The sequence below is a fragment of the Tachypleus tridentatus genome, chromosome 6 (assembly GCF_004210375.1).
Source record: "Tachypleus tridentatus isolate NWPU-2018 chromosome 6, ASM421037v1, whole genome shotgun sequence".
In the NCBI taxonomy this organism is placed as follows: domain Eukaryota; kingdom Metazoa; phylum Arthropoda; class Merostomata; order Xiphosura; family Limulidae; genus Tachypleus; species Tachypleus tridentatus.
In genome coordinates, this window is record NC_134830.1 from 9,026,877 (window position 1) to 9,039,482 (window position 12,606).

The 12,606-nt window shown below is 30.1% G+C and overlaps 1 protein-coding gene across 1 annotated transcript; it reads left to right on the forward strand.

Moving 5' to 3' along the window:
* Positions 1–403: 403 nt before the first annotated feature.
* On the forward strand, positions 404–12,167 carry LOC143251906 (Parkinson disease protein 7-like). The gene is made up of 5 exons (XM_076503255.1): positions 404–650; positions 2,794–2,955; positions 4,765–4,834; positions 7,421–7,507; positions 11,804–12,167. Exons 1-5 carry the CDS (start codon positions 441–443, stop codon positions 11,962–11,964), a joined length of 690 nt encoding a protein of 229 aa, XP_076359370.1. The 5' UTR covers positions 404–440; the 3' UTR covers positions 11,965–12,167.
* Positions 12,168–12,606: the final 439 nt, after the last annotated feature.

Below are 12,606 nucleotides of genomic sequence, written 5' to 3' on the forward strand. Positions count from 1 at the left end.
CGGTCACACCAAACATGCTCGCCCTTTCAGCCGTGGGGGCGTTATAATGTGATGGTCAATCCTACTATTCGTTGGTAAAGGAGTAGCCCAAGAGTTGGTGGTGGGTGGTGATGACTAGTTGCCTTTCCTCTAGTCTTATACTGCTAAATCAGGGACGGCTAGCGCAGATAACCCTCGTGTAGCTTTGCGCGAAATTAAAAAAACAAATAAACAAATATATATATATACATACATAGTTACTTAATGATGAATTATACATAATAGTCATTATAATTAATGTTATTTAAAAAATAGTAAATTTAATGACATATTTCACATTTTAAATCTTTTTAAACTAAACTCGGTATTGCAGGGGAAATCAAATCAGAATCTTAGGTAAACTTCAAAAATATTTAAATTAAAAGAATAGATGGCAGTACTATTTCAAAGTACCGGTACACATGACTTTGCTTTCATTTGCTGTAGGACGTGTGGCAAACGCAAGAAACTTGTCCTTGTGTGGAAAGTTTACATTTAATTCTGTAAAACTACTTTATTCTGTTAAATATCTAAATACTAATATAATGTCTAAATCTGCTCTTTTGATTTTAGCTGATGGTGCTGAGGAAATGGAGGCTGTAATATCCGCCGATGTCATGAGACGCGGTGGGGTAAGAATCGACAGGGGAAAATAATTAGTTATACGTTTCCATACAATTATATACATTACGCTTACTGTAATAGTATTATACTAAAACAAAATATATACACAATACTACTATTATTAATAGCCCACCAACCCCTATTGGAAATGAGTTTGCAGATTTATACGTGTTGTTTCATCAGTTTGTCTTCAATCACAGACTTGATGGAATTGTAGTTAGTATTATGACTCTGCAACACATGGCAGTGTGTTTCAGCTTAATGGACAGTGTTCATAAATGTTAAAACATCAGTGTTACTTTTTCTTCCAAAAGCATAATAAATACAGTTAAAAATCTGAATCAGTGGAGTAATGCATTGAGAACTTGATGTAAATTATACACTAATATAATTTAATATTTTATAAAGCTTTACTTTTGTTTTGATTTTTTTTGTAAATTATAATTGATGGACATAGTTCTTTTCTTATGCATTTAACTTCAGTATTGTTGTTTGATTTTGTAACTTTTTTTTAATTTTTAAGTTTTATGAATAGAATTCAAGATAGTTTTTGTTAAGTGGCAAAATTATATATTTGAAGGCTTGTTTTCTGCACTTTATAGGTTAGTCTGTGGATTCTCTATTTATATTGCACATATATCTTTTTAGGACTTTATTTATGTTAATAATGTAGATTGCTTCCTTCAAAGTATTATTTTTGAAATTCCTAACTGCACTGAAAGTAAAATACTAGAAACAACTAGGTTCCTGCATGAGATTGAAAAAAATTGATTAGTTCTACTTTTAAGAATTTTGAAGTTAAAAAAAGGTCATTTATTACAGCCTTGTTTAAGTCTAGTAAGGTCTCCTGTAGGAGTACCATATATAGTTTGTCTAATTACTGTGGGAAAAAAAATATATTAACATGGTAAGAAGTTTGAAAAGATTAAATATGTGATTTAAGCTGTGAATAATGTATTATACTTATTTTTTTATAGTGTGGAAAATTAGACACGGTTTGCTTAAAATGTTAAAGCTTGTGAAGATAGTCTTGCTTAGCGAGGGTGGTATGTTTGTTAGAACAAGAAGGCTGAACATTATTTTAAATACCAGAGCTACTAGACAGAAGCTTTGAAAGTCTATTGGTGAACTTATGTTTTGATAACTATCTCCAGTTAGACTTGAATAGAATGGTTTTCAGTTGATGTGCATTATTTTAAGTTTTTGTTGAATAGACAGTGCTGTGTAGGGTGGTAATGGTTCCAAGTGTCATGGATCCTTGCAAGGGGGCCATGTTGTCACGATTCAGTTATGCTCCATGTTTGAACCAGATTCTCAACAAATCAAAATTAACTGTCTGAGTACTACCAATTGAATTATTTAAGGAGTCTCAGTAGTTTCCATTTTTTTTACTGTTTTAGACCATTTCTAGTGTCAGTTGTAAAATGGACTTAAAAATGCAGCTACAACCAGAGCCAAGTGAACAAAAACAACAACAACAAATGTAACAACAACAGTAAAAGCAAGAGAAAGCTTTCAAACAATACAAATTTTACCAAAGAAACAAAAGATGGTCTGTAAACCCATGCCTGGTTAGGACTTAATGCATAATAAACAATACAACATAAATTTCCATGTTATTAATTTCAATGAATAAAGCTATTAGGAGAAAGGACTAGAAGAAGGAAGAAGCACAATCATCCAAAATCAAACCACTTCTCTAGATCAATAAGAATATTGAATAATGATTGGCACTAATATGTTCTGTTTCTTATGAACTAACTTATTCTCAAGATCGTAGAAGAGGTTTTGTTTAGTGGTTAAACAAGGAGACGAAATCTCATGCGTCTAGTTAAAGTACATAATCTTTCACAATGTAAATAGATGTACATTAACACTAGGGGGAGCTTATGTCTGATTCATAATCTAAATATACTAAACTTCAATATACTGTGGCTAAAAGATGAGTTATTGCTGTGTTCATGGTTGAACTAAATGATAGAAGGGACAATGGGACACTTCAAAAGTAGAATAAAGGATGCAACTGAATTATTAAGAGACCTAACAGAAAGGTACAAAAATAGTTAAATTCTCTCTTAAAATCAAGTTGCTGTTTAAATTATTCAAATGTTACTGTAGTGTAAAACATTTAGTTTATAATTATACTTTCAGATCACGGTTAAAGTTGCTGGCTTGGCAGGAAAACAGCCAGTTGTGTGTAGTCGAGATATTACTATAGTTCCTGATACAAGCTTGGAAGATGCCATAAAAGAAGGACCATATGATGTGGTAGTACTACCTGGTGGTTTAAAAGGTGCTGAAGCCATTGCTAAGGTGAGGTTATGCTTGAAGTTGACATGCAGTTAGTTTCATTAGATGTGCAATTTATGCCAATAAGAGTACTTGAATTAAGTGTTTCTAGGAAATTTATTTTCATTGGCTGAATGTAATCTGTTGATTGAAATGCAAATTTTCATTTCTTTTATTTCATTCACTTCTATAATTAATTCTCCACATTTTTATAGAGAAATTAATGATGATTTATGAAAAGTTGTTATTGTTGTAAAAGAGTCTCTTCTGTTTAGCAGGCATTTAGTTTAAGTAGAAATAATGTTTCCAAGTGCCATTAGTGATTATTTGTCATCTTTCATTAAAATGTGCTTGTATAAATCTGTTGGTAGAATATCATATTAGAATACAGTTACAACTCATATTTAACTTAATCAGGCTATTGATCCATTGTAACGTATATCATTAAATATGAGAATGTTGACCTACTGTGTTTTCTAAAGTAATTTTTGTTGTTGTTAAGAAAATTGTTTTCCTTCTGAAAAAGAAATCTTGTAATGAATAATAAATAATAGCAAAAATAATGACAATTATATGTTTTGTGTGAAATTGAACTTAAAAATTAATGTAAAAATATATTTCAAATAATTCCAAAAACTCTTGTTACAAGATAATTTGTTGACTTAAATTTGAAGTGTAAGTGTTACAAACATTAAAAACAGTAACATCCTGTACAAAAACTAAGTTTTGGATACTTAAGGTGAGTGACTGTGAGAGTATTGAAAGTTAACTTATGGCAAAAGAACACTTAAGATGGAGACTAAATTACAACTTGAATGGATAATAACAGACGTTTGTACAATGAAAATTCAAGAAATGAACCACTTATTTCATAGGATTATGAAGAAAATTTTTTTTGTCTGTTTTTGTGCAGATTTTGTTTTGTATGGGGAAGATGCAAAGTATAAGCTTCCCATTGGTATACAGTTTGTTTGCAGACATTATTTCTGACAGAATACTTTTAAACAGAAAATAAGTCTTCAAAAATTGGAAACACCTTGGTTTAGAGATACTCTAAGCCTAAGTTTTTACAGAGTACTCTTGAAGATCTAACATGCAGTTGCCAACTAAACTAACTTCTCAGTTCTGTAATGGATAGCAATTTTAACAGCATCCTTCAAATAACATTATGCTCTTTATTTTTCTAATGTTGAGTACACAGCAGAAGTAATTTAATATCTAAATATTTTTAGTGCTCTACAAACAATTCTGCATGTACTGTAATCTTTTGATATGAGACAAAGCCACTAAGTCACTTAAGGTTCACTGTACTAGCATTTCATGTGTGCATATTCATGAAATATAATTGATTAATTATTTTTACATACTTTCATATTGGAATTGGTTTGGTTTTCTTGGAAAACAGGCTGCTAGTTAATGAATTGAGCCATCATAGGTGGCTACTTTTTATGGAAAACATTCATAATTGTTTACTTTTTGTAAAAAAAGTAAAATAAAGTGGATGGTTGACCGATGGAATGGGTTTCATTTCAATGTTATGGAGAAAGTAAATTTGTAAATACCTATACATGAATAAATGCTGGCTTTATTTTTTTTTCATCTTGGAGGATGGGACACCTGTGATGGACCAACAGGTCTCTTGTCCCTAAACATTATATTAATTCTTCAAGTGATCATTTTACCAGCTGAGTGTTAAAATAGTATTATTTTACCTTGATGTTTTCAACCATTTTTTTGCCCAAGTTAAAATTTCTTTTATGAACTCTGACATATATGTAACAATAAATAACATTATAATTTTAATTTAGGTTTCTCTTTTTTCCTCTCTGTTAGAACTCTGTTGTGAAAAGTGTTCTTCAGGAACAGGAAAATAGTGGAAGGCTTATTGCAGCTATCTGTGCAGGTAAAATACACAGTGTAAAAAACAAACAAACCTTATTTTAAATATTTACTCATCTTTTTGGTGACTTAAGTGTACCAGAGGAAGATAGTATATTTAACTTTAGTGTAAATCACTTTGTACAAATTTTACTTTTGAATTATACCACATTTTAGAGATAGATTTTTGACTTTATTCCTTTTAATAATTAGTGATTTGAATTGATTTATGATTGTGAGTGAGTAATATATATATACCAATAATTATACTGCTGGCTGAAACAAAAAATAATTTTCATATAGCGTGGTGCTGATAATAAGAACTAGGGTATAGCCCATCAAAAATCAGAGTAACTATTATAATCCCCACCCTGTGATATACCCTAATCTCACATTTCATAGCTAGTTGAAATACATAAATTTTGCAAAACCAGTCTTGATAAATAGAGGTAAAAACGTGTGGTCAAGGTAGTTAAATGTTGGTAAATTATTTTGTGAGCCAATCAAAATTAAGATCGTAAAAGGAATTTGTGGTGTCTTCGTATAACATTTATTGGTAAAAGTTAATTATTCTAACAACTTCTAATATACAGAAAAGCCAATGCATTTCTGTAATGTCACATTCCAACAATGTCTTTTATGTCATCTCAGTTAGCAACAAAGGTATAACCTGGTATTGTTATTAGTGTGCACTGAAAGTATGAAATATATTAGATGACAAAATTTGATTTCTTAACTTAGTCTGTTTATTGAAGAGGTTTGTTTTTTTATTAAACATGTTAGTGATATTACAGAAAATTTAGAAACAATTTAAGTTTAAAAATTCAATTTATTTTTAATTTCATGATAAATTTAATGAACTTTGCTGTTGACTAGGTTATCCCACAATACATCTTTAGCTTATTGTACCAACACTTGCTACACGTGTAAAGTGTCATGGCCCACTTGCACCCCACTAAAATCATAATGGGCAGATAGTTATTAAACTTTTCTCTCTGGATAAACCATTTTGGCTCTTATAGGTCCTCTTATTTTGAGAAATCAAGCTTAATGTGATGTGACACGCACGCATGCACACACACTTTTATATAGATTAGATAAATATTAGTTTTTCTCTTATTATAGAATATATATGAAATAAGTATAGTTCAAATTATGACAAAGAAATCAATATTCTTCCTATAAAACATCTGCTTTTATCTTTACAATATCAACATTTGTCTGTTTTTTAAAGGCCCCAATATGAAAAATTGGCCTTTATCTTAGGACTGAGTGAAAAATGAAACTCTTTAAACATTTGGAAATCTTTTGGTTTATAAGTATATTTTAAAGTTTATTTTGCATGTGATGTAAGGAAAGTTATTAGTTTACACTGTAGTTTTCTCTGGTCACATAAGTTAACAACTTAATTTTTTGGAAGGTTTTACTCTTCAGGCCTGGTTTAAGGATTGTTGGTAAAAAACGTTTATTTCTTTGTTCATAGTTTATAACTTGGATTCTAATGTTGGTGACTACAGAACAATTATAAATATTTCCTTCCATGTGACCCTGGCATTTGGGAAGTGCCCACGCTAATAGTATCTAGTATTACGACAGATAAAGGCTGTTTTCATAAATAGGTCAAAATAGTTCTAACTAAAGCCAGTTACTCCATTTGTTTGGAGTCAGTATAGTTTGAAGATCACTGACTTATCATCTGTGTAGCCAGAACAGACACTTTTTCATAATTTTAATTATGTGTAGCAGAATATACATCGGGTCAATTCAGCGAACTGACCCCGTATTGGAAAAATAGTGTTAAAAATAATTTTATTTATAAAATTTATCTTTACACAACAAGGCATACTTTCAGTCAGTAGTACACAGAAAATTAGATGTGTTAAAGATTTCCTGTAAAAGATGTGTCTGTGAAATGCCATCAGCCTGACTTTCACAAGTCAGAGTCCAAGATGGGGTTTGTGTGAAAAATAAAAGTAATTTTGTCCATTGTGTAGTTTGAACATTGCTTTTGCATAGCATCTACAACAAACTAAATGTGTACCTAAAGTTTCTTTTGTATCCTAATATACTGTATTTGGTATTTTCTTTAACATGAACAATTGAGAAATTGGCAACGTAGGGGTAACATGAAATGTTGATAACTTTAAGCTAAGGTGCATAATGCCATATTGAATGACACTGTATAATGTTATGGAATGGGCACTTTGCCTCCCACCCATATGAATAGTCAGTTGAGTTGGGTTTAGCGTTCAATAGTTTCATATTTGTTCTTTTATACTTCATGTGTTTTATTTTGTCTCCAAGTCACTTTTCATCAGTGTTAGAACATATAATCATTATGTCAACAATATCAGACTGAGTGAGTTGTTTAATTTGTGGTTCTTGCTTGAAGTTGTTTTTATTTTACTTCAGTGTAAGTCATCTGTGAAGGTGTTTTGTCTTATTTCTAATTTGTTAGAAAGTCATACAAACACAGAATTTTGACTGTTTTACTAAATATAATAATAATATAATAAAATAACTTTGTTTTCATTTTGGGCATCATATTTATTCTAAAGACATTTTCTGCTACCTTTATTTTTTGGTAACAGTATGTATATTCTATGATTAGCACCAATAGCTTTGAAAAGTCATGGTATTGGAGTAAAGAAGAATCTTACCTCGCACCCAAGTAAGCAGTCCGAGATGGAAAATGGAGGCAAGTGTAATATAACAACATAGTTCTAGAAATACTTACTGAAAATTTGTTTTGTATTTTAATATAAAATATATGTTTTAGTTACTTTTATATTTAGATTATGAAGTTTATATTACTAATGATTTTATTAAGAAATTGTACATATTCTGATATAATTTGATTTTATTGTAACACATTTTCATTGAATTTTTATGATGGTCAAGTGACAATAACTACTACTGATTAGATTACTGGCTATCCAAAACCTTTTGTATCACTATAAACTTGCAAAATTGGTGGTTTTTTTTGCACTGTAACTGTTGATATAAACTTTTAAGAAATACAATAAAAAGGTTTTAAAATTAACAATAATATTAGAATCTAGAATTATACACAGAATATTCTCTGTTAAAATCTTTTTATTTGCTAGCTTTTGACCCTTTGCTAGAGCATCCATCTAGTAATCAATAAATTTTTAGCATATTTGTTAAACTCCAAGACTTGCATATGGAATTAGTTTATTTTTATATGAGGGAAAATGTTAATTGGAAAGAGACTAAATTGTTGTAAAAGATTAGTTTTAATTATGGCTTCTTGGCAAATTCCTTGTTGGCTTGATTTCTCCAAATTAAAGCAGTTAGTGAATCGTATGTATCAAATGTGGTATTTCTTAACAAATTTCTCCAAATAAAGGCTCACAAGATAGATGTGTGTTTTTCTGGTAGTTCTTGTTCAGTTAATGAAAACTATATTAAACTCTTAAATATCCAATTTATCTTAAATATAAGTGTGAGTTGGTCCTTCTTAATATTTAAGATAGATTACCATTTAACTAAAGTAAATTAATTCATTAATGTTTTGGTGTTTAGGAATTAATTCATTGACTTGATATTGAAAATGTTTGTAAATATAATTTAACATGCATATTAAAAGGTATATGAATTAACTTATTGTGTATATTTGAAAAATATAAATTAATATCTGCCACATAAGATATCCCAACATCTTTTAATGCTGAGCCTTGGATGATCATTCTGGAAACTGGTGATTTAGGGTTATTTCGATAGATCTTAGTGACTAAAGCTTGGCGTAACTTCTAAAATGAAATCAATGAAAATATGACATGATGAAATTAATCTGTATGGATTATACCATTGTTGTACCATACCTAACATTATAATACCATTTTTATATTTACTCTTCATTGTGGAAATGGAATTTTTAATTTGGAAACTGCTAGAGACGTCATCTTACAATGCATCATGTATCTGCTTCAACTTTAACACTGCATCTTTAAGCTTTACTGTGGCATTAGTGTCATAGAATATTTGAACAAATAATTTCTTGTATATAATTCCAATCCACCTTTATGAAGTTAATGATACTATTGTGCTTGTTGTTTTTTAATGATTTGCTTTCATTGCAGTAATCAATTAACAAAGCTTCATTTTGGCTCTTATGTCAAACCCCTTGAGATATCTTTCAATAAGTTCTTCCTCATCTGATCTGGACCCATGATTTAGCTTGATTGCTACAGTTAAACCATCACATCCACATTTTGTTCATGTTTCATTGCTATATCATTGTACTTTACAAGTTCACTTTTCATAGTGTCTCTTGTGGTCTCAGGACAGGTCATGGGTATGGTATAGTGACCTAGACATTGAAAATAGTGCCTTTGTTTTTATTGTTTCTAATCAAAACAACCCAATATTTTCTGGAATGACTCATTTTTTTGGATCCACTTCAAGATGCCAGTTTGGTTTGTATGACTCGTGTTAGTGGATAATATAAAGGTATTTAGGCTGGTTCATATGACAGGTGTCTGTGGATTCATATCAAGATATCCAAGCTGGTTGGAATTTCAAAATAATGGATGATAGCAAATAGTTTTCCCACAATTCATAAAGAAATTTAACGACCCGATGGCTGAAAGGGTGAATCTGTTTAGTGGTACTTGGAATTGCACCTATGACTCTTGAATTCCAAGTCAAATGCCCAAATTACTGGACTTTGAACAAACTTTAATTAATCAAAAATAATAATATGAAACCACAATGGTAATATTTTCATTACTTGGATAGTGATAATGGGTGGCTCAGTATACTTGGTTATTCTGAAATGACCTACAGATATATTTACCTTTCTTATTTTTAGTCATAACAAATGACATACCTTACTTTTCTTTTAACATAACATTGAAGGAGATAAATAATTGAAAATTTTTAAGGTTTATTTTTTATCATTTTTTAGTTTAAGTTACATCGTGAGTGTAATAGCCTCAACTGTTTAGCACAGTTAGTTATTTTGTCTTAAAAACATTTCATTTTTATGATTTTCAGTATTAATATAACTTTGAGAAGAAATATGAGTGGATACGAATAATGTTTGTCATTTCTCTGGTATCGCGTGTTAAATCTATGAACTCAAAATTTTCAGTGAAAGCCTAGGCTGATTTTTTTTCTCCCACAATTTATACGATCTTACAAAAGACCTAAACTTGTTTTTTTTTTTTTAAGATTCAGTTCTTTACACGATGATGGCACCAGTACAATCCATTTACCTTGTGTTGTTTAACATCATGCATAACACTCCCTATCATCAGGTGGAACTCTGTAGGACAATGTAATATCTACACCTGATGCAATAAATCAAAACTGTTTAGCTTTGAAGTTAGACAGAATATTAAACATTTTAACTGAGAATTTTAGGAGTTTTTTTCCATTTTTCTTGATTTTAAGACATTTGATGCTTCAATATCAAATTCTTCATCAGTTCTTAAGAACATTTCAACATGGAGCCCAAATTATCCAACTCTGAGTTTGAGAAAAAATGTGATTAGGTCTTCAGTAAAATTAACTTGGAATTTTTCTTTTGTATGATACAAAACAATCCTTTCGAAGGTAAATATTAAGAAATAAATATTCTAATGAATGAAAATGTTATGTTTGTAAACATCTTATCAACCAGGTTTTTTCAGACCCTTCTAAGTGGTTGAACATGATTGGCTAGTCTTTAAAGTGTGTAAAAGGCAATTACAAAAAACCATGATGTATGAAACAGTTCAGATTTGTACCATTGTATTTCAGATAAAAAAAAAGCTAACTTTGTGTTTTTATCTGAGAGTCCACATCAATGTTGAGCATTGACCTACATTGATTATTATTAATTATTTATTATTATATTAATTTAATTATTGAATTTTTTGAGGAACATGCAGAAAGTGCAGGTTTTTTGTATGAAATAGCATTGAATGCATTTTTGTACATGCAACTATCTTCCTGCTTCTATAACCCTGTATTTCTGCTCTAGTGGATTGATTTCACAGAATGCCAGAGTTCATTTCTCCTGTAAAGATAGCTGCAGTTCTTTCACTTTTTTTAATTTGTTAAATCTACTTTCTCTTCTGAGACGCAAGTTTTAATTTGTTAATCTGTCTTCAGTTTTGAGGCTTGTCTCCACAATTATTTTTGTGAGGGTGGACTTAGTACAATAGTGAACTGATTGTTTATAAATTAACTAAATTTATTTTTATGTATGTACTTTGATTTCAAAATGTTCTTACAACAAGATACAAGTGTGTGTGTGAATAGCACATTCTTGATGCTTTATTTAAATCGAAAGGAAAAAAGTTTCTTAGCTGCAGGATTACTGAATAGCAACCTTTTAAAGTACAAGCTTCTAAATTTCTGGACTTTGCTAATTACTGGGGTCACAAGTTTTACACCTTATTTGGGATTAAATGAAGCAAGTTTGATTTTAAATTAATGTTTGGAGTTTAAAAATATGTACTATACAATCCACTCGTGTATTAATGTCAGTTACTTTAAAACAGATCCTGAGTTTATCATACAGATGTTGGAATTTTCTAAATCAAGTTCCTTGTTTTTAAACAATACATGTTTGAGAATACTGATAGCACTGACAAAGATGTTGTATGTGGAACAAAGCAAAATAAAACTTAGAAAACATTCTGATTTACACTGATATATATAGTGTAAATGTTCATCCCAAGCTCTATAAGGTAACATCATCTGGTGAGGCCTGTTGTTAGAAATCAGAATTATTTCTAAAAATTAACACTTCAGGGGGGAATTCTTGCTATTAGCCAAATTATTTGGTTTGTATCGTGTAACTGTTTTATGCAGCCTTGCTTTGTATTAGCATGCAAAATTCAGTGAAAATCTTATCTGTGTAATAATTAAAACTTAACATTTGATGTAATGTTCCTTTTTTAAACTTTGGCACTAAGTTTTTTTCAATACAAATTGTTTGCTTAGAATTGTTTACAATCACAAATAATTTTTTAACTCCCAGGTATCTATACATATTCTGATGAAAGAGTTGTTGTAGATGGTCAGTTGATCACAAGTAGGGGTCCAGGAACAGCATTTGAGTTTGCCCTGGCTGTTGTTGAAAAGCTTATGGGAAAGGACAAGGCCAACTCTCTCATCCCTCCGATGCTTTTGAAAATCTAAGTAACCTTTATTCTGAACCATATGTTTAACATAATCTAAACTTTTGTTATATATATGAGAAAAATGCTAACTTGTTAACTTTTGGGGAAAAAAATCAATTTATTAGAAGCTGAAATTGAAATAAGTGTGCTTCCCATCTTCTTTAAAACTTGTTTACTCATCATGTAGCAACATAAAGAACAGTAAAAAATGATATAAACAGATAGGTTTGTTTTCTTGTATTGATTTACCTTACAGTGTGTCCTCTTGATAAGTATGTGTTAAGTATTAACGTACGTAACTCAAATATAGATTCACCAATTGAAAAAATGTATTTTAAAAGGTAGCTGACGACAACAAATGGGTAACATATAATTGTTTATAGAAATGCCAATCTTTGATGCTTGCAACCTCTTTTAGTCTCCGAGACAAACTGCCATAAATGTGTAAAGTTTTAGTGAATAAAATTAATACATTTTAGAGTTATAAAAATAATTGATAAATAGAAAGTATAACACTATTCAAGTGAATATAAATGATACATTTAATCTAAATTATTCCATTTATATACAAGAAATTACATCATATTATGAACAAGAGTAAGGATCCTGATCCATTGCATGAGCTGACAATCAAGCAGCATACGTGATGGATTGGAACAGT